The sequence below is a fragment of the Lissotriton vulgaris genome, chromosome 1_1 (assembly GCF_964263255.1).
Source record: "Lissotriton vulgaris chromosome 1_1, aLisVul1.2, whole genome shotgun sequence".
Classification (NCBI taxonomy): Eukaryota; Metazoa; Chordata; class Amphibia; order Caudata; family Salamandridae; genus Lissotriton; species Lissotriton vulgaris.
This window is the reverse complement of record NC_141685.1, coordinates 428,538,495-428,560,701: the sequence shown is the minus strand read 5'-3', so window position 1 is coordinate 428,560,701 and position 22,207 is coordinate 428,538,495. Positions and strand designations below refer to the sequence as shown.

General features: G+C 47.1%; 1 protein-coding gene across 2 annotated transcripts in view; it reads right to left on the bottom strand.

Moving 5' to 3' along the window:
* The window catches only part of MYSM1 (Myb like, SWIRM and MPN domains 1), a 400,819-nt gene that overhangs the window by 13,664 nt on the left and 364,948 nt on the right, over positions 1-22,207 (bottom strand). For both annotated transcript variants that reach the window (XM_086952977.1, XM_086952986.1), the window contains exon 19: positions 1,115-1,172. In XM_086952977.1, the coding sequence (XP_086809103.1) occupies positions 1,115-1,172 (58 nt within the window). The remainder of the gene's footprint in view (positions 1-1,114; positions 1,173-22,207) is intronic.

Here is a 22,207-nt window from a genome sequence, read left to right as displayed (position 1 = left end):
CAGATGCATTCTCTTGAATTCAAGTGGACGGGGCAGACAGATTGAGAAAGACAAAGTAGGGGCCCCTTTCTCCATCTAGATACTAGACTTCAGATATTGTGAAGGAGATTTAATGTCTATTTCAGACGGTGTGAATAAGCTTATATGTCGATTTCAGATGGTGTGATGGAGCATTGATATGGACTCCAGATGGTGTGATGGTGCATTGATCTGGGCTTCAGGTGGTGTGATGGAGCATTGATCTGGGCTTCAGATGGTGTGATGGAGCATTGGGAGCATTGATCTGGGCTTCAGATGGTGTGATGGAGCATTGATCTGGGCATCAGATGGTGTGATGGAGCATTGATCTGGGCTTCAGATGGTGTGATGGAGCATTGATCTTGACTTCAGATGGTGGGATGGAGCTCTGATGTTGATAGATTTAAGGACACCTAGTACTTAACTGTACATTGGCATGCTGGATTACAGATTAGGATGCATACTATTATGGCTCTTCCCACAGGCTATACAATATCCTTCTTTGCTGAAAAGTTTGTATTTTGTAATTGCCTTCATTTTTTCATGTAATGCTGTAGTTAAAATAAAAAGCAGTGACTTCCTAGAAGTCTTTCACAAAGAAAGATTATACCTCGGTGTCATTAATAGAAAAGGCTCTAGTAAATCAGAGTAAAATTTACTCAAAATGTGCATTAATTATCGAAGATAAAACACCTTATACACATCATAGTTCTAGTGTGAATCACAAGGGGGGGGCGTATTCTGTGTTGTGAGGACTGGGGATATATGTTTAATCAGATTTCGAAAAGGGAGTAGGACTATGTTCTGAATTTTATAGAGCTGTAAAAACACGTTGGTAGATAACTAAAAAGTAAATGGAAAACCAAAGCAAAGTGATTTGAGTACATCCGACACCAGTGATGAAATTGCGACTATTCTAGGACATGCTGTACAGGTTTCAAATGTTCTACTTTCACTCATTTATTTTTGAAATAATATTGCCCAGTTGGAGGTCATTCGGCAGAGACACCAAGGATTGGGTTAGAAGAAAAAACAAACTCTCTGTATTACAACAAACAAAAATGTGCTAGCAGAAAATGTTTTCTAACATACTTACTTTCTGTAAACAGGTTAGGCCAGAATCTCGTCGAAAGATTTTATTCATTGGAACGCAGCTACATAAAAAATGACAAAATACAAAGAAAATGCACACTTATTATAGGAAAATTCAAAGTGATATTTGTCATTAACGTTTGCATGTTAACGTTGGTAAAAATAAAACATTTAAACACCAACATAGACGTTACACACATACCAGAGTAAATACCTCTGGAAAACAATGTAACAGTATAAACATTAGCATAGCCCATAGGTTTTGGTTGCTTTTTCATTTAATAGCTAGAAATGTGTTAAATGAAGGATGCATGTGATAACTACTCTATTTCAAATTGAGAATGTATACCTAGCACAATACATAACTGCTGTGCTCCTGCCATATGTAAGGATATGGTCTTTTCACAGGCACTGCGTGACGGGCCAGGTTGACTTACGCTTAGCCACGTATGTATGGACTTATGATCTCACTAAATACTGGTTCACCACAGTTTACTCATTCTAACTCCTCATGACCCTCACTGATGCACTCACTCAACTGTCTCATAATGTAACCTTCATGCCACCTCACTCAAGACCCTCATGCACTCAATCAATGTCTCACAAAGAACCCACTCATAGCAGCTCACCAAGACCCTCACTCTTGTAAACACTCAGCCTGTACTCAGTGTTACACTAAGCACCTAAAGCAACTCATCCATGACATTCACTCATCCACCCACTAACACGCTTGCATTCACTCTGTCTTAACATGCACACAATGACACTACCTCGAGCTTGACCCTCACTTGTGCACTTAAAGCAATGCCATCCACACTCACCCTTCTTCCGTGCACCCACTCCGATCAGTTAAGCAAAGACCCTGACTCATTCTCACTCATGCATTCACTCAAGCTCATGCACCCAGTCAACACACACAAGCACATGAAAAATAGACCTGTAAAAAAAACATGCTGGCTGGACGCTAACGTGTCCAGGGAAAAAGGGGCGGAATGAGAAACAAACATGGATGTATCGATGCAGAAACAGATTCCGTGGTCATCCCCTATTCCAAGAACTGCAGCTCATAATCTGTAGAAATGTTCTGACGTCCAGGGTTTTAGTTCTCTTCAGAATTGCTGGAGCAATGGTGCTGTCCTGAGGTGCAGGGGGAGGTTGTTCCAAGTCTTGGCTGCCAGGTGTGAGAAGTAGAGTCCTCCACTGTTGGCTCAATTGTTCTGTGGGATGTCTGCGAGGGAGAGGGAAGCTGATAAAAGATGTCTGGTCGATTGGTGGAGGGTCAGGCATTTGTTGATGTATGTGGGTCCTTCCTTATGCAGGGCCTTGTAGGCGTGGGTCAGCATCTTAACCGGCATCTCTTCGGAATCGGGAGCCAGTGTAGTATCTTGAGATGTGGGTCCTTCTGGGGAGATTGAGAGTCTTGCCACTGAGTTCTGTATTGTCTGGAGTCTATTCAGGAGGCGTACAGTGATTCCTATGTAAATCATGTTTCGATGGTCCTATCTGCTGGTGATGGGGGAGGTGCATGACGCTCCTTCTGGTATCTGCCGGAACTCTTGCGGAGCATCCGAAGGGTGTGGAAGCAAGCGGATGAGACTGTGTTTACTTGCTTCTCCATGGGTAGCTTGTTAACCCAGATGATGCTGAGGTTGCTAGCGTGGTCTGTAGGGGTTTTGGTGCCGAGCTGCTAGGGCCACCATGTGTCAGTCCATGGCGAGGTGTTGCTCCCAAAGATGAGGATTTCAGTTTTTTCAGTGTTGAGTTTGAGACAGTTGTCCATCATTCAGTCTGCAATGTTCATCGTGAATCTGTGGATGTTAGCTTTAGGGATGCAGGGATGAGGATGAGCTGTGTGTTGTCCACGTAGGAGTTGATATTGAGTCTGTGTGATCTGACTGTGTTGGCCAGGGTCAGTTATGTTCAAACTTTGTAAGGGGATCAAGTTAAAACGTGGTGGTTGTTACTGCATTTATGGCATAACAATTAATTATTTGCTTTATGCGGATGGCGGAGGTGTCATGCCCAAAAAGTGTCCAGCAAGACCTACATAAATTATCATTTGACATAGTGAAAAAAGGACTTTTTTTCAGGTGGATGAAAGCCCTTTTGCTGTAGCCCCGTGGCACAATATAGGCAGGTTAGCCATTTTTGGCCCGACCGGGGCACTAACTGTCCAACTACAAATGAAGATGTAGGTAAGTGTAGCTACCTTAGACAGAATCACTGTGAACAATCTTGGGATAGAGTTCAGGAACAGTGGTAGGCCTTTATACATAGAGTGGTGAGCTGCTATTACAAATCTTAGGTGCTTTGTACAGGGGTGTGATTTTTTTAAAATTATCTACCTGTGCACGGGAGAAAGTGCTTCAGAAATATACTGTAAAGAAAAATTGAACTGTCCCACCTACTATCTTAATCCACAATAATAATAATAATACATGGGAACCACTCTTAGGGAAAAAGCAATCCCGCATCAGAGGACAAAACCAACGACCTGCGGCAGAACCACAGAGGGCTTAGTAATTAGCCAAAATAACACCACCTCACCAAAAAAGGGGGCTGAACCAGCAGCCAACTGAAGAGAGGGGCCAACCAAGGACATTGAGGGCACAGTAACCCTCACGGAAAGTGTAACAGCCACTCCAAAACCCAAAGTAAACGCCTCCCACCAAGACCCAGAGGATCTGAAAAACACCCAACTGAGGTGGAGGTGGAGGAAGAGGAAGAGGAGGAGGAGGAGGAGGAGGAGGAGGACGGAGCCCAGTAAGAAGACGCTGAAAGGCAGAGGCTGCATGAATATTAAACAGCTGGACCCCATCAAAAGGGAGGTTGACCAGACGCTCTCTAATATTTTCAGAAAACACAGTATCTCGTAGCCAAGAATGGTGACGGAGAGCCACAGAAATGGCCATAGAACGGCCGAGAGCATCGGCAACATCCAAAGCCGCACGAAGAATAAACGTGGCCAACTCTCTACATCCAACACATGGCCCCACAGATCAGCACAGGCACCCTAATGAGAGACATGAGAAAGAAGGGACTCCACAGAATCCCACAGGCTGGAAGTAGCCTTGGTCAACACACACAAAGAGTTAAGTCCCCGCAAGGCAGCACTGGAAGAGGCGAAGACATTACGTCCCCATGAATCTAACCACCAGGCCTCCCGGGACGGAGGAAATAACACCACAGGCAAACACAGAAAGGCATTTCGCAGTAGAGCGCCTTGAGTAGAAGGGTGGAAAGAAAGACAGACTGGGTCATGTGGAGCTGGACGATGACAATGCAGCAGTGCCTGAGGCACCGGATAGCCAGTGGCAGGGGGCCCCCATAAGAGAATTATGGAGTGACGCTTCAAAAGGAAGGAACAACTCCCGTCCACCAGAGCCCTGGTAGAGAAACTCCAAAAGGTTGTCTGTGGGAAATGGAGTGACAGATTCACCCACCCTCAGAATACCGTCTGCCGTGGAAATAGCCCTAACAAAGGCAACACTGGCCTCACTAGGGCACCGCGCAGGGTGGGAGGAAAGCAGTGACGGTTGCAGACTGAGCCGCCCATCCCCAAGTACAGGGGAAAGCGGCCAGCCCCGGAATAGAGGGGGATCCACAGAGGAATGGGGGACCTGAGGGGCCCCAGGGGAGGGCGGAGAGGCAGGTGGAGAAGCCAGCCGTGAGCCACAGAAAGAAGTGTTCGAGGATTCAGGTCGTGGGGACGGCGAAGAGCCTTCCCTGGAAGATGCCGGTGAAAAGGCAACAAGACGGCGCCCTGTCTCCGGGGAGAACACACCAGGAGGTGACAGACCTCTGGAGAAGGGACCTCAGGAGACGAATCCAGAACCCGACGCGGCTCCATGGAGTCCGCCACCGGCGTCTGATCGGCGTCGGAGTAGACCTCCGTGGCACCGGGCCGACTCCTGCCACCACGTGCTCTCCAGGAAAATGGGGTGAGGTTGACGCCGGAACGGCGAAGGCGTGGCACAAAAAAGGCGCTGGTTCGACCTCAGACTGGGAAGCCGCCGGCATTGAGAACAGAGAGGGACTCAAGAAAGCGCTCCAGGTCCCGGCCTCTACCCGTGACTTCACCGGAGCCGGGGAAGAAGGCTCCCAGCACCGGCTCGACCTCTGGTGAGGCAGCTGCCTTCTCAGAAGATCGAGGGGGACTCGGGGACAAGCCTGGAGTCCCGGCGATCACCTGCGACACCACAGGGATCCCCGTAGGAATTTGTGACAAGGCAGGGACGCAAGGTGCCGAAGAGGGGAGCCCCGAAGGACTACACCTTGACGACGCCACTCTCCTACGACCTGAATCCGAAACCTTCGGCGATGCCGCGCAAGTCCCCGCACAATGTAAGGGATCCGCAGACGTCACAGGAGGTGGAGGAGGGGGCAAAGAAGCCTGCAGGGCTGCAGCATGGGCTGTCATTTGGGCCCTAGTCACCTCCGCACCGGGAAACGGCAGGCAGGGAGGCGACAGGCTGGACACCTGCCCAAGGGGGAGATGGCGCCCACCGCGGAAGGAGGACAGGGCCTCGGAGACAAACTGAAGGACCTACTAGCCGGTGAGGCACGCCCAAAGTGCTGCGGCGACAGTCGATTCCCCAGACAAAACCGGCGGCTCCTTGCCTCCGAGGTAGGGGATGGACGCTGGGACGACACCGACCTAGACAAGCGCGACGACAGCAACTTCATTACGTGCTCCCGTTATGATTCAGGTTCAAGCTGCGAGGAGAAGGCCTGAAAACAGGCCAGGACAGAATCCGGATCCGCGTTGCACACGGAAAGAGAAAAAGCGGACGTAGGTGCGCCGGGGTGGGACTTATGTATCCTCGCTGACGTCACGAACGTGGACGACGTCAGGGCGGAGTCACTTGGTGCTGTCCCCCGGCGCGTGGGAGTGCTGTGGCAGAAAAGTTTTCCGGATCCAGTCTCACGCCAAGGGATAATTCTACGTTAAGGAATCTGCAGCTAGTAGTCTCTACCAAATATCACGTTTACAAACAAAAAAAAATAAAAATGGAGCATAGATTGGCCATATTGTTCATCGTAGGGACAGGGCTTAGATTCAAATTTTGAACATAAACCATAGGAAAAGAAAGCAAATATTTCATAGTTCTCGATCTCAGACGAGTCATCAACGAGCATTCCCACCGGGTATGAGCCAACTTGATGTAATCAGTAATGCCATCAGATTCATACAAATAGAGTAATTCGACCTCAGTAATCTTACCCTCCATATCCCTCAGACGCCTCGCTTCCTCATGGTCATAAATTGCAGTGGCCACAACCTTCTTATTAAAACCTTCACATATTAAAGGGTCAATAAAAATAGACTGCATCCCAATTTTGCTAAGTTCAGCTTTTAAAGAAACAAGCTATAGAATTGAAAATCCATTATCTAGGGAGAGACAATCCCTTATTCTCTTAGTTAAGGCAGCCTCGGGATTTCGCCAAATAGAAAGCCATAACAAAACTGGCCGAGCCCTAATCAAATCTGCTATGTAGGGAATACCAAGTTCCTTATGACAAATGAAGTGCAAGGCTGAGATGGGAACAGATCAAAGTGTTCCTAGGAACCTATTTTCTTCACGCTGGATTGCCATACAATTAGAAGTTCCCCATGCCTTTGCCCAGTATATACCAATGGGTGCACATTGATATCTATAAATTTCCAACATGGGGGTGATAAAGGCCCCCAACCGCCCTCCCCCTAACTCTTCCTTTTGATTGTGGGAGACTAGACAGTGCCCCATTCGCCTGTGAAAGCTCAGTGCTGCGGAAAGCAATGTTAGGTGACCAAGATCCTTGGGCATAAAAAGTCACATCCAGATAAGGGAAAATATCAAAACTGCTCTGGCATCGAGTGCCGAACGACATATTAGAAAGAGTACCACGCTTGGGGCCACAAGACATGATGTGAGATTTTAAAAAGTTGGTCTGAAGATCGAGGGATAACATAAGATCATCAAATGTATGCACAGCAAACCAAGGGAGTACGAGCCATGAGCACTGTGCCATCTGCATAAAGAAGCGAGGGGAGTGGGCTGTCTTTTATAATAGAGTACATCAGAGGTGGCCTGTGTTAAAGGAGAATGTTGTTCATTAATATAAAGAATGAATAAAAGAGGGGCCAAAACGCAGCCCTGTCTCACTCCACGATGAATACCAATATCCCTGGACAGCTCGTCATGTGTGCTGATACGAACCCTAGCCCTCATATTCTTGTGCAAATATGCAAAAAATATACCAGAACTATGTCTTTACCTACAGCAGCATGCAGATGGCACAAGTTTGGCTCGGTTCACGCAATCAAATGCTGATGAGCGGTCCATAAAGGCGATGTAAAGCAGAGACTGTTTTGCAATCGTGTATTTCTCCAACACCAAATTTAAATGGAAACACTGCTCTATATGGGTTCTACTTTATGTCTAAACCCGTATTGGCAGAGGTGAAGACCGGACTCCTCTGTCACCCAAGCCCAGTGGCGGCTGGTGACATTTGAAAGTGGTGGGGCAGAAACTCGGCAGCATACTGCACCGAGAAAATTTTGAAAAAATAGTGAAAAAATGGTGCCACCTTAATACCACTGGTACAGCACCTTTTGCAAATCCACACTTGTAGTTCAGTCCCTTCTGCAGAAACATGCTGCTACGAGCCAACTAACCCCACTTGTATGACTGTCGCCTAATGTGGCCATTTTCAAAACTTGCCAGCGACTGTGAAATCTCCCCACTTGACCAAATTCTGGGATCCTATCCAAAGCATTTTAATACACTGAGCATTATTTTGATTGATTGTTAGATTAAAGTGCACCTTGGATAAATTCAGTTTGGGATGTGCTCTAAATAGAAAAAACACTCTTGCGTATCAATTACTAAACAACAAGGTTGCTCCACTTAGCACAACATTGGCTTGTGTATACTGTACATGAAGAGCTGACATATCTAGGCTCACTCAAAGCATAATGTCAGGGCATGGGGGCCCATGTTTAAAAGCTTAATTTTAATATTTGTTAATGCCGGGAGGACAAACGAATGTAAAACAGAAGCATTCAAAAATAAAAAAAACAATTTGAAATAGTATATTTTTACATGATATTTGCTGTCATTTACATGCTAAAACCTTTGATGGCGAGACTCGTTGTTTTAGCTCTTAGAAGTCAGGCCACACTAATGGCTAGGCTCGACCCCATGAATTGCTGGCTAGCCCAGTTCTAATAGCCCCCAACACACTAATATTGGACTGTTCCAATTTGCCAACATGGGGCTAAATCCCCAAACATTTCATGTTACAGGATACACAGGTGTGTACATCCACCTTTGGCATCTAATAGTTCTGGAGATAGACAGGATCATTCAGACAGTCTTCTGGTTGAGAAGGACTCCTCTAGTAGCTGTGCAAATGGCATCAGACCCGTACTATACACATGAATGCTCGATGGGCCCATCCCAGAATACTAGTATTAGTCTTTAATCCATGAATACCCCTCACCCACTGATGTGCGGCCCACCTCTCCCTTCCATCTCAGCCTCATGTACTGTTTGTACGTTTATATGCATGCCTAGTTATGCGTTTGCCCTCTGTTAAAAAGTAACTGATCACATGTCTTCTGCTGCAGCAACTTTGTTTTTGGAACCCCCAAATGCACATTACAATGAAATCCAACTGATCACAGCTTCAAAAAAACAAGCCTTTATTGCTATCAAAATTATTTCATGTACAATGCTCAAATTATCAAATTATCAAATTGCGGCTGGCAAAATTCTAGTGCTAATATGCGGCATTATACAGATGACTTTCCGAAAGAAAAAAGCAGCCGGTAGTTTGCACGCACGTTGCCTTCAACCTTTACTTAACACTGTCGGCAGAAGACAGGCACATTCATTCTGAGAATCTGACACCTTCGGGTAAAGTTCGCGCTATATAAAATCGAATAAATAAATAAATAAATGTAGGCCTCGCTTTGCTTTGGTGCACTGAGAATGTGTATGTAGCCCGCAGTGTGTTCCACTGACAATGTTCTTCACAGCCCTCAGAGAGCACGACATTCAGTGCACTGATCCTTCGTGCGGCCATCAGACAGTGCACGGCGCAAACGTTTTGAGAGCACGGTGGCCGGGGCCTATTTTCTAGTGTTTTTTTTAATAGTGCTTTGGATACCCACACACATGCTATGCCTGAGGCCTGCTGCACTAAATGGGCCTGCACTGCAGGGCGACAGGTCGGACAGGAGAGAGGTTTCTTTTATGCATCCCCCCTTTTGTTACATTGCACAGCCCAGCAAAGCCCACGCAGCCTCCCTGAAACCCTGAGCGCGTGACAGCAAGTAGTTTATCTGTGTACATTTTGACCATTTGGTATTAAATTGGTCCGCTCTGTTTTACCCGGGCACTCCTCGCCAGTGCTTAGATAGTAATTACGCAGAAAAAGTAATTGAAAAGTTGGGTATTAGCACACACAAAACGGGCGCGCAAACATGTGTGCCTATGACGCCCCCACCCCCTTATTTCCGGCAGCCTGTACATTGGATTCCAAAGACACCCTCAGTGACGGAGGCTGCCATCTGCGCCAAGGTGCTCTGTGCCCGAATGTACACCTAGAGAATGAATCCATGTAAGGATGTCTGAAGGGTAGAGGCCTGGCTGGGTGGTCCTTGACAGGATGTGCAGGTCACAGCTGATGTCAGCAGCGAACACTTAGCCTGCCGCCGTCGTGCAGGACATATAGAACATTGTTTTTTTCACAAATTAGTCCCAGGACTACAAACGTGGGAGAAAAGTGCGAAAAGGGGGGAGACATTGAGACAAGTGCAACTAGAGTGTAAAATGTGAATTCTGGGGTGGTTGTACAGTGTACATACAAGTAGTACTGTAATAAGATAATAATGTTGCACTTACATTAATTTGCCATACGATACGACGAGTGAGTCAGGACAGGAGTCAGTCACCGTCACGCACTTGGATCAACTGGTCTGTCTCAGTGGTCACCTAGTCTGGAGTTCAACGTCGTCTTCTAGAACCTTCCTTCGACTTTCAGTTGCTCACGCGCGGTCACGTCACTGTAGCTTATGGCCAATCACCTCAACTTGGCTTGATATAGCCATATGTGATTGGCCATTACTGAACTAGCAGCAAACACCCAGGCGCGGCACCCCATGATCCTGACCCCTGCTCTACTCAGCCAATCCTGGCGCAGGCTTAACAGCGCCACTGCGCCAGGATTGGACTACGAGCAGGAGAAAAACTGCCCATATTGAAACCGGGGCCCCGGGTCCCTGCCATGTCTCTCAGTGCTACAGGGGGGGGGGGGCGAGGTTTATTCGGTACTACGCATGCGCAGGCCAGTCTCAATTATGAGCACTCCTGGCTGTTACATGCGTAGCTAGTCACCCTGACCCCGCTGCAGGTGCTTACGCTCTGGCTGCCTGCCTGTGTGCGCTGTCAATCACAATCACTCTCTGCCGCAGCCCCGCCCCCCACGGCCCACTTCCATACGCAATGCCCGATTCTGCTCGTCCCGGCCCTGTAGCGCTGTGCGCTCTGATTTATTGTAAACACAAAAGGAACTTTAAATAAAAATACTCATACTGTAAATATGTTGCTGGCACCAGCGGCGGGCGTCCATGGCTAGTGGGGCAACGCCCCAACGCCCCCAATGGACGCACCGCCACTGCCCAAGCCATAATCCTGTACCATCTTAATCATTTGTGTTTCAGCACCAAAACAATAATAGATTTTTATATCGTTTTTCTAAAACTGAAAAACAAAATATTTGCAACAAAGCTGAAATATTTATTTTGGTAGGGACAAGGTATTTTCCTCTCTTGACGAAAAATTACTGTGTCAAAAATGACCAATGACAGCAAATTTCATGTTGCGTGGTGGTCAATATCCGGAAAACAGAATTCAGCTAATTTGCAGTGCAGATTCTGGTAAAAATCACTGCACTGTCAATTACTATCAGTGAATAGTTAGCTAACTATGCTGGTGGTTTGGGTGCTTGGGTGAGCTGAGGAGCAGCAGCACAACCTTCTTCAGGAGGCACCAGTCCAGTACACCTGTGCTGTGCTCAATGCACCAATATGCATGCAAGCACAGGTAGGGACGTGCAAAATGATGCAGCCCTGGTATGCACATTTGATGTACAGTGGGGGTGTAAACAAATGTTGCGCCATTTGTCAAGCCAGGTTACATTTACAGAAACAGCACCAAGAGGTAAAGTTCGATTGGGCCTTTGTATCACCATACTTTAAATATCCTGCAGGGCCCTTGGTGCAGCCTTTTAAAGGGCGTGACCAGCACAGTAGGGGATTCTCCACTCCATTCTAGGTTCACCTGAGAGTAAGGAGTAGTGGTTACAATGTTCTGTAGCAAAACTGCTCACATATGGTGTTGGGGAACACGTCCGGGGGTGGATGACATTTGATGCGGATGTTAAGTTTTTAAGCTTCATCATTTTGAACCCCAGAATTCTGCGGAGTTCATCCATACGCTGCCACTACTGGGAGGAGCTAATTGACTAAGGATTTGAACCTGTGAAATAAAGGGGACAGGTAGACCTAACTGCAATTAGTCCAATAACCAGTTTACATGAGACTACGAATTGAACCAGTAATCTATGCCTTCCACACATTGCTGCATTTAGTGTGTTATCCCACAGAGTTTTCTCTCTGGTTTAGAAACTTTGAACTGCAGAATATATGCAGACCTCTGCAGCGGGTGAGTTGTATTGCGCTGAGTTCATCCATACGCTGCCACTACTGGGAGGAGCTAATTGACTAAGGATTTGAACCTGTGAAATAAAGGGTACAGGTAGACCTAACTGCAATTAGTCCAATAACCAGTGTACATGAGACTACGACTTGAACCAGTAATCTCTACCTTTCACACATTGCTGCATTAGGTGTGTTATCCCACAGAGTTTTCTCTCTGGTTTAGAAACTTTTAACTGCAGAATATATGCAGATCTCTGCAGCGGGTGAGTTGTATTGCACAGCACATACGTAATGACAGAGGGGAGAGGGTGTGGCTTAACAGCTTGGGCGGCCGACTTTGAAGCTGAGGAACCAGGTTCGAATCTGGCAGAAGGCTCACACATTCTGTGATTCTGGGCAAATCACTTCATCTCCCAGTGTCTAAAAATGAATGTGTCCGTCTGTAATGCAACTGGTGCTCATATAAAGCGCTCTGATACCCTCGGGTCGAGTTCGCGCTATATACAACTGCAAAGATAAAAAGTAGCCACAAGACAGTGTTATGAACCACATTTACATAAGTGTGATAAGGCAACAACTGTGGAAAGTAAAACAATGATAGCAAATCCAGGAAAATACTTAATGTTTTTTGTCGGAGTCTACAAAGACGGGTTTGTATCTCAAAACCTCTGCAGTGAAATTCCATGCATGGGAACATCTGCTAGGCAAGAAGAAGGCTCCCTCCAATATCCGGGTCTCTTGTGCAGCACTCAATGTAATGCAAACTAATCTGTCACTTTTCAGACTCTGAGGTGTGGACCAGTGTTTGTAAATTAGGACTCATTGAGTCACTAAACCCTATGGTCCTCCTGCAGCGCACCAATGTTTCAAAACCGAGCACAGATCAATGAGAGGGGAGTTCAAAGTCACTTCCCATTCATTGCTTGAACTCTCGACAGAGAATACGAGTCAGAGAAATATTTAGACCCAATGTTGAAAGTGGATAGAGAGAAGGTATAGACTCATCAAAAGATAACCAGTTCATCAACAGTGAACACACTGAATAGGGTTACCGGAAACAATGGACATTTATTGCCAACAGAAAACTTCTTCTCTTTATGATCACCATAGGAATCAGTGATTTAGTCATGGGTTTACCATAGGTGACCACGATTCGACTTTGTGTATTTGACTAGGAATCTCCTTGAAAAGTGATGAAAGGAAAAGAAGATGTGGCAAATGCACCATAGATCACCGGAGGAGAGCAAAAACAGGAACACACGGAGCTTGCAGACAGACGGGAAACATCTATTACATCGTGATGAGTACACCCCGATGCAGTTGCAACGCAGCCATTACAACGCAAGTTGTTACATCGACTTGCGCTGGATGGCGCTATAACCTAAGGAATAGTAAAATGTACTATTCCAACACCTTTCCTACTGTAGGTAGACTGGTGTTGGAATAGTAAATCTTACCATTCATAAGACCAGTGCCCTCCAGCGCAAATTGTTGTAACAACTCGCGTTGTAAAAACTGCGATGTAACATACCACAATTATTTTGATCGCGATCTTACATCACATATTCCAGACAGACCAATACACGCCTTGCAGACACACAGCACCTGCTAAGACACAAATAACCTGGAGTATCCCTTGCATTTCTATGCAGAGACACGCATACCCTACACACAAGAGCAACACAGGACTATTCATGGACAGGAATGTAAATAATTGACTACACAGAAACCCTCCAGACATTGACGCCCAGCAGACGTACACACATTTCCCCTTTCCTTGTGGACATACACCCCCATGTCCACACAGCTCCAAATTACAAAGACACATACCCTACCCACCAGATTACCAAAGGATTTTCGAAAAAGCATGAACAGTAGCACGAACAGGAATGTAATAAAGGAATAATAAACACGCTGCCGTCACAGATCATTCTTCAGTTTCTAAAACATACACACACCTCCAGTAGACTAACAGAGCCTGATCTTGAGAGAGGAGTGAATGGCAATCAGGCTGAGAATGATGCAGCCTGCTGGAGAGAGAACATGCGTGACAATCTGGGCAAGGAAGGTGCCGACACCAACCAGTACCATACCTGCAAACTCACACGGTGCCACAATGTGACACATGATATCGTCAGCTCCCATCCCACGGTCTCCAGATGAGGAGCCGATATCACACTGTGGCAGGGAAAACGAGCTGAAAACAACTGTAAATAGTGGTTTTACAGCTTGTTTTTGAAAGGCTTTAAACTGCCGACGTCAATTAAGGGGTGTAAAAACACCCCGGGGACATTGGCACCAGCCTCAGCAAGCTTTTTATTTTGGGAGGAGGGTGATTGGGGGCAGGGTGGGGTACAAAGTGCCTCCTAGGTACTTCCCGGCATGAGACTCCGCTCCCTTCAAGGCCCGCACCCTCGTCACACTGTGAGATTGTCCTTCAAGTTGGCAGGTTTGCAGTATGCTAAAGGTTAACAGCCTGAAGTCACAATTTGTGTCGCTAGGGGTCCCCAAACTGTTCAGAAGGTTGGCATAGAAAATCCACAGCCTTCCAAATCACACAGCCCTGCCCAGACAGGCACTCCTTCAGTAAACACACTGTGCAAAGGCCTCTACTTCCTGTAGGCATTCCTCTGTGTGATCACGCACCACCCATCACACACACATGCTCTACCCTGCACAAACACACATCCTGCACAGACACCCATCCTTGCATAAACATCCACTCTCTTGCACAGACACTCTCATTGTGGACAGAAACACAATCCTGCACAGGTACCAGACAGACAGACAGACAGACAGACAGACAGACAGATACACACACACACACACACGCACACACACACGAGGATGGGGACACCCTGTAGAGAGAGGAGACATGCACTCTCTTCAAAGAGAAGAAAATAAGAGACATTCTGCAGAACCACGCACTTTAAAGATGTGTAGACGCACAAAGTATCTGCATAACACCCTTATACTCGGCACTTTTCTTTTTAGAGCAAAAGCACCACAACAATGGTTTGGTGCCTGGAGAGAGCCAGCTGCAGGGAGAGATGCAAACCATGACAATAGGGTTGGGGGTATTGGAATGTTGGTGAAGATCCGGTGAAGAGTGAGGTGTGTCACAAAGGTTCCATGTGCAGTCCGTTCGGGACCGATTAACCTAAAGCCAGACCTGCCTGTTGAATGAAAGTATTTGGGCCATCTGAAGATTTAGTGCGGCTTCACTGCAGTTCACATTTCTTCCTTATTAATGCTTTTTTGCACCAATAAAATGAATGTACGTCGTATTGCCAGAGTTTTACCCTCCATAAAAGGGATGGTATTTTGTACAATGCCTATCTTGCCCAATCGCAATCTGTATAGATATAACTGCATTTTGCACCACCGTCACTCTACTTTGCACCAAAGGAATTGTATTTTGCACAATGATTATGGTTTACCCGGTCTGTACAATGCCAAAGCCTATCTTGCCCAATTTCACTTTGTATAAATACAACTGTATTCTGCACTATTGTCGCTCTATTTTGCACTACACGAACATTTTGAACAATGATAATGTTTTCCCCGTTTGGATATGTGACTAATACCATATCTGTGTGAAAATAGGTTTAAGGTAGGGTGCTCCAGCTTGGACTGGAAGCAGGATAGATTGTAGTGCTCCAAATATTGGCTAGACAGTAAGTAAAACCTAGCATATTTAGATTTTAAAATATTTATGGGGTGGGTAGTGCTTAGTAGTAATAGACTTTAATAGAAAAAAGCTCCAGTCATCTCAAACAATATGCATTTTTACAAGTAGTATGTTTTATTCTGTGTTGTATATGTATATGAAATGTTTGCATTGCCTTGTTGGCATGATATCAAACTGTTAAGAAAATCAATCAATCCTTATTAATGCCTACATGTAAAATTCCTTTCTGAGCGCTATTCTGAGCTGCAACACCCGCCTCCCACTGCCTACATAAACAGAGACCCCTCATAGGCATTTCTGAATAGACCATCACAATAGTCTGCTCCAGGCTCCCTTTCTTCTGTGGTGTGCTGAATGATGGATCGACAGCTTCAGAGGTATTAGAGGTCAGCAGGAAGTGACATGGACACAGTTTCATGTTTTCCACGAGACCAGAATTTAGTTGATACCACACTAGAGGACTGACAGCAATTACATTTATGTACAGGCTTGACTCTCAGTTGGAGTCGTGCTGTGATAGTTCGCATTTATATCGTCGTCTTGTTCTGTATGTATGCTTTGTATATAGTACTGCACACAGGGCTGACTTAATGCAGATGCATTTAATTAGTTTTAGAGCGCCACTCATACCGGTATAGGGTGTCAGAGCACTTTACATCACACACACTACACAGAGAAAATCAATCACAGATGTGTAAATAAGTATACAGGAAATGTAATGTAAGATAGAGGAATATAAGGTGTAGGATTCACATGTCATTTATACAGGTTAACAGTATAGTTTAATATGGCTTGGTCTGGAGATGCAGAAATTTGGAATTTAAAATGTAACTCCATAGTTGGGGGTTGGCTTTAATAATCAGAATTGATTTCTATTTAAATGAACCCCTTTTCCAACATTAGGAAAATGAAAGACTGGGAGAAATCCTAACGCTCTAATCTATACACACATCTCGTGAATACTCCTGAGGCGGAAGCCGGGAGAAGCTAATTTTAAAACTTGTGCTTAGTTTTATAGTGTATTTGTGTGTTTTTATACCTTGTGCACTGACAAAAAAACTCTTGGCATTACCTGTTGGAGCTTAGCGGTTGACAGCTGTTGCTTCGCTCACAGATCGCGTCCTGCCGCCATTCCCTTGGTCGAGGGACCCGCCAGACACGCCCACCGCGGCTGGCCACGCCCCCCCTCCCAGTTTTGTATAAATTGAGCGTCAAAGCGCCAGCGCTTCATTATATCTCGTGAATACTCCTGAGGCGGAAGCCGGGAGAAGCTAATTTTAAAACTTGTGCTTAGTTTTTATAGTGTATTTGTGTGTTTTTATACCTTGTGCACTGACAAAAAAACTCTTGGCATTACCTGTTGGAGCTTAGCGGTTGACAGCTGTTGTTTCGCTCACAGATCGCGTCCTGCCGCCATTCCCTTGGTCGAGGGACCCGCCAGACACGCCCACCGTGGCTGGCCACGCCCCCCTCCCAGTTTTGTATAAATTGAGCGCCAAAGCGCCAGCGCTTCATTACATCTCGTGAATACTCCTGAGGCGGAAGCCGGGAGAAGCTAATTTTAAAACTTGTGCTTAGTTTTTATAGTGTATTTGTGTGTTTTTATACCTTGTGCACTGACAAAAAAACTCTTGGCATTACCTGTTGGAGCTTAGCGGTTGACAGCTGTTGCTTCGCTCACAGATCGCGTCCTGCCGCCATTCCCTTGGTCGAGGGACCCGCCAGACACGCCCACCGCGGCTGGCCACGCCCCCCCTCCCAGTTTTGTATAAATTGAGCGCCAAAGCGCCAGCGCTTCATTACATCTCGTGAATACTCCTGAGGCGGAAGCCGGGAGAAGCTAATTTTAAAACTTGTGCTTAGTTTTTATAGTGTATTTGTGTGTTTTTATACCTTGTGCACTGACAAAAAAACTCTTGGCATTACCTGTTGGAGCTTAGCGGTTGACAGCTGTTGCTTCGCTCACAGATCGCGTCCTGCCGCCATTCCCTTGGTCGAGGGACCCGCCAGACACGCCCACCGCGGCTGGCCACGCCCCCCTCCCAGTTTTGTATAAATTGAGCGCCAAAGCGCCAGCGCTTCATTACATCTCGTGAATACTCCTGAGGCGGAAGCCGGGAGAAGCTAATTTTAAAACTTGTGCTTAGTTTTTATAGTGTATTTGTGTGTTTTTATACCTTGTGCACTGACAAAAAAACTCTTGGCATTACCTGTTGGAGCTTAGCGGTTGACAGCTGTTGCTTCGCTCACAGATCGCGTCCTGCCGCCATTCCCTTGGTCGAGGGACCCGCCAGACACGCCCACCGCGGCTGGCCACGCCCCCCCTCCCAGTTTTGTATAAATTGAGCGCCAAAGCGCCAGCGCTTCATTACATCTCGTGAATACTCCTGAGGCGGAAGCCGGGAGAAGCTAATTTTAAAACTTGTGCTTAGTTTTTATAGTGTATTTGTGTGTTTTTATACCTTGTGCACTGACAAAAAAACTCTTGGCATTACCTGTTGGAGCTTAGCGGTTGACAGCTGTTGCTTCGCTCACAGATCGCGTCCTGCCGCCATTCCCTTGGTCGAGGGACCCGCCAGACACGCCCACCGCGGCTGGCCACGCCCCCCTCCTACGCACTGACCACGGCCATAAATCATGAGTTCCTGCAGGAAGCGCAGCGGACGAGCGCAGCGGGCGCGACGATTGCGCGCCGAAAGCGCGCATAAGGCAAGCTCGTCTGCGCTCGTCCGCGCCTCGGCAGCGACTGAGGCGCTCCCCGATGCTCCTGCCCTCCTGCCCTCCACCAGCCTTCCGTATCTGACGCGTGAGTCTCTACTCCATCTTAGAGATTTCGCTCATGAAGGCCAACTCACCTTCACAGACACTGCCTTTCCCTTGCATGATTTCGCCTGCAAAGGTTTACTGACGAGTGGCCTGTTGAACGTCAGGTCACTGCCTAAACACGCCAATGAAATCTCTCAGCTTATTGAGAATCACGACCTTGACGTACTATTCATGACTGAGACATGGACCTATTCCGATAGTAATATAGAACTGGATTGGGCGTGTCCACAAGATTTTAAAATCTTGCATCTCCCTAGACCCAAGGGTCGGGGTGGTGGAGTCGGCATAATATACAGAGCCTCCTGGTCCATAAAAACACTTGACATGGACCCAGTGGCTGGTACGGAAATACTTGGCCTCTCAATCAACTGTCTCTCCGGAATAACTTTTACGGCTGTGATATGTTATCGCCCGCCGGGAGCTTTTAATTCCACACAGCAGCAGTCGCTCCTTACGACTCTTACCAATATGGCCACTTCCCACAACAAGTTGATTGTTTTGGGTGACTTTAACCTATGGCCTAATGGCAGTCTGGACTCTGCTCTAAACAATCTTTTACTTTCCTGTGAAGGTATGGGACTCTCCCAACTAGTCAATAAACCCACACACTCGGCTGGACACCAGCTCGATTTAATTTTCTCCGCTCCCCAGTTGGTTTTCCTGAGCGACATTCTGCCTATGTGCTGGACCGACCATGCGCTTATTAAATTTCACATAGCCGGCGGCAGAGCCAGCAGACCGTCACTCATCACTGCATCTGACCCTCTGTATAGAGATTGGAAAGCCTTAGATAAACTAAGACTGGCCGGCCCCGTATTCGAGGTGGAAGACAGCTTCTCCACCGCTCAGTCGGTAGAGGACAATTACATGTCCTTCTGCACTAGGATCACCACTACTTCTGAGCGTCTCGTCCCTCAGAAAAAGTGCAAATCAAAGAGTAGAGTACCCGCCCCTTGGTTTGACGACTCATTGAGAGCCCTTAAACTTGCCTGCAGACAATCAGAGAGAAAGTGGAGGCAAGGATACTCTGATACCAATAAAACTCTCTGGAAAGACAACCTTCGGGCGTACAAAACTGCCATTGTCCAAAAAAAGGCTAACTTCTACTGTTTTACCATTACCAACGCCACCAACAGTTCGAAAAGTATTTTTCAGATACTTAAAAACTTAACTCACCCAGACTGTGCCACATCGACGCAGCCCCCCACCCAAGCCCTTTGTGATAACCTTGCAACATTTTTCATTAATAAAATCAACATTATCATTCAAAATCTGAAGACCCCCCCTCACTGGGAGACCCCAACATCCAGGGAGCCTGCACCAGCTCTCATGACCTATCGCCTCGAGTCTCCAGCTCGATGGCTAGACTGCGAGAATTCTCCCCGATCTCGGAACCCGAGTTTGAAAGTTTGGCGCTCGGAATCACCTCGGGTTCCCCACTCGACCCTCTGCCTCCAAAAATTTGGAAAAGCTCTGGAACGGAACTCTTTGGCATTTTGCGCCAAATATGCAACCAGTCCCTGCAATGTGGCTACGTCCCAACTCCGTGGAAACAGGCGCTTGTCACTCCGCTCCTGAAAAAGCCCACCCTGAGCCCGGATTGTCTCTCTAACTATCGACCCATCTCCCTACTGCCAGTCCCTGTGAAAGTGGCTGAACGTTGGGTCAGCTCCTGCCTTTCCACTCATCTTGAGCAGAACAACTTTTTAGACGGTCTCCAGTTCGGTTTCCGCCCTGCCCACGGCACCAAGACTGCGGTCTTAACAGCCATGGAGGATCTTCGCATGCGTGCAGACAGGGGCCAGCCAGTAGCATTAATACTGCTGGACTTGTCTGCCGCATTCGATACGGTCAACCACAGAACGCTGCTGCTGAGACTCGGGGAAGCTGGTGTGGAAGGCACAGCTTTGCTTTGGTTTCACTCTTACCTGCGGGACAGGAGACAGGCTGTCTCCCTCCCCCCATTCCAATCCGCTTTTTCACCTGTGCCACAGGGAGTTCCCCAGGGATCTTCCATCAGTCCCATCCTTTTTAATGTGTACCTTAAACCGCTGATCACATTAATTAAGTCATTTAGGTTAAAAACAATTAACTACCCAGATGACACCCAGCTCATTCTCTCCTGGGAAGGAGAAGATTCCATCCCTTTGACCTCCTTCCATGACTGCCTAAGAGAGACGGCTGGGTGGCTCCATAGAAACTCTCTCCAATTTAACTCCTCCAAAACAGAGGTTCTGTTTTGCGCTGGCACCAATATACCTCGCCAGTTCCCGAATGACTTCTGGCCTCCAGAGACAAGGGAGAAACCTCAACCTGTCTCCTTGGTCCGCAACCTGGGAGTCATGCTCAATAACAAGCTGAGTATGGAAACCCAGGTGGCAAAAACAGTGGGGATTTGTACGGCTCTGCTACGCTCCCTGCGAAAAATTATGCCACTTCTCCCTGCACAAGCCCGGGCGCTGGTAGTCAGGTGTACGATTCTCAGTCGCCTTGATTATTGTAACGCCCTGCTCCTTGAGTCTCCAGTCACGTTGCAGGACCGGCTGCAACGAATTCAATCAGCCGCTGCCAAGCTGGCTCTTGGCTGGTCGAGAAGGTCCTCGGCCACAGCGGCACTGGCCGAACTGCACTGGCTACCCCTAAAGCAGCGTGTGGCCTTTAAGTCCCTCTGCATTGTATTCAAGGCTCTGCATGGACTTGGGCCCAGGCCCCTACAAGCCCTGTTTCTGTGGTACACTCCTGCCAGAGATCTGCGATCATCCTCGGCTTATCTGGTAAGGGTGCCCAGATACAACAAAGTCAGAACCGGGGGTAGATCCTTTAGGGTCGCAGCGGCCAAATTATGGAACAGCCTGCCCATTGACATACGCCAGATCCCTCAACTTTTTCCATTTAGGAAGCGTATCAAGACCTGGCTATTCCCCTAGACTCCCCCGCCTTTATATACTTTCGGTCTCCTCTTCAGTAGAGTATTCTTCAGCGCCAGGAAGCCTGCAAGGTATCAGTTGCGCTTTATAAATAATTAAAATAAATAAAATAAAAAATACCTTGTAGTTTGCATGCAGCTGTTTGATGAAGGTTAATTGCTCACAGTTCTATTTAATGATTTTACCTATTAACCCCTTCCGTGCGGGGATGTTTCCCCCGCTGTGCTGGGGGCGGCGTACAGCGCCCCCATGCTCATGACGAGGTCAGCTCGTCATGAGCTACGGCGCTCCGGTGCTCATGACGAGCTGAGCTCGTCATGGCCACACCCGTTCCAATGGAACGTTCAGCACAGCAGGGGAATCAGCCCAGCGTGCGAGCGTTCCACGGAACAGGCGAGGTCATGACGAGCTCAGCTCGTCATGAGCACCGGAGCGCCGTAGCTCATGACGAGCTGACCTCGTCATGAGCACTCAAAGGGTTAAACTGCAAGTAACAAAGGATCTCTCACACAAAACCAGTAACCCACTGACCTGTTTACATTATATGCACTTTGTGATAGGCATGGTACATGTTCTCTGCAGCAGGCATATTAACTCACTGCCCTACCTTACCTTAAGTCAAAACTTCCACTATACAAACCTCCAATGTCTCTCTAGGAAGAACATCATTATCTTGACATTTTTATTGTTGCTTGAAAATTGGTGGAGGCCAGAACGCTGCAGCAGGTGCTATTCAAACCTTACGGCAATAGCCTCTATCACGGATCATCTTAAACAACTATGAAAAGACTACAATGGATTCAGAATAATGCTGCCAGACTACTCTTACATATATTATATAGCCACAAGCTCACATCTCCCCTCCATTGAAGGCCCTACATTGGTTACTGGTTGCCAGAAGATCCACATTCAAGCTGCTTTGTATCACCCACAAAGTGATACATG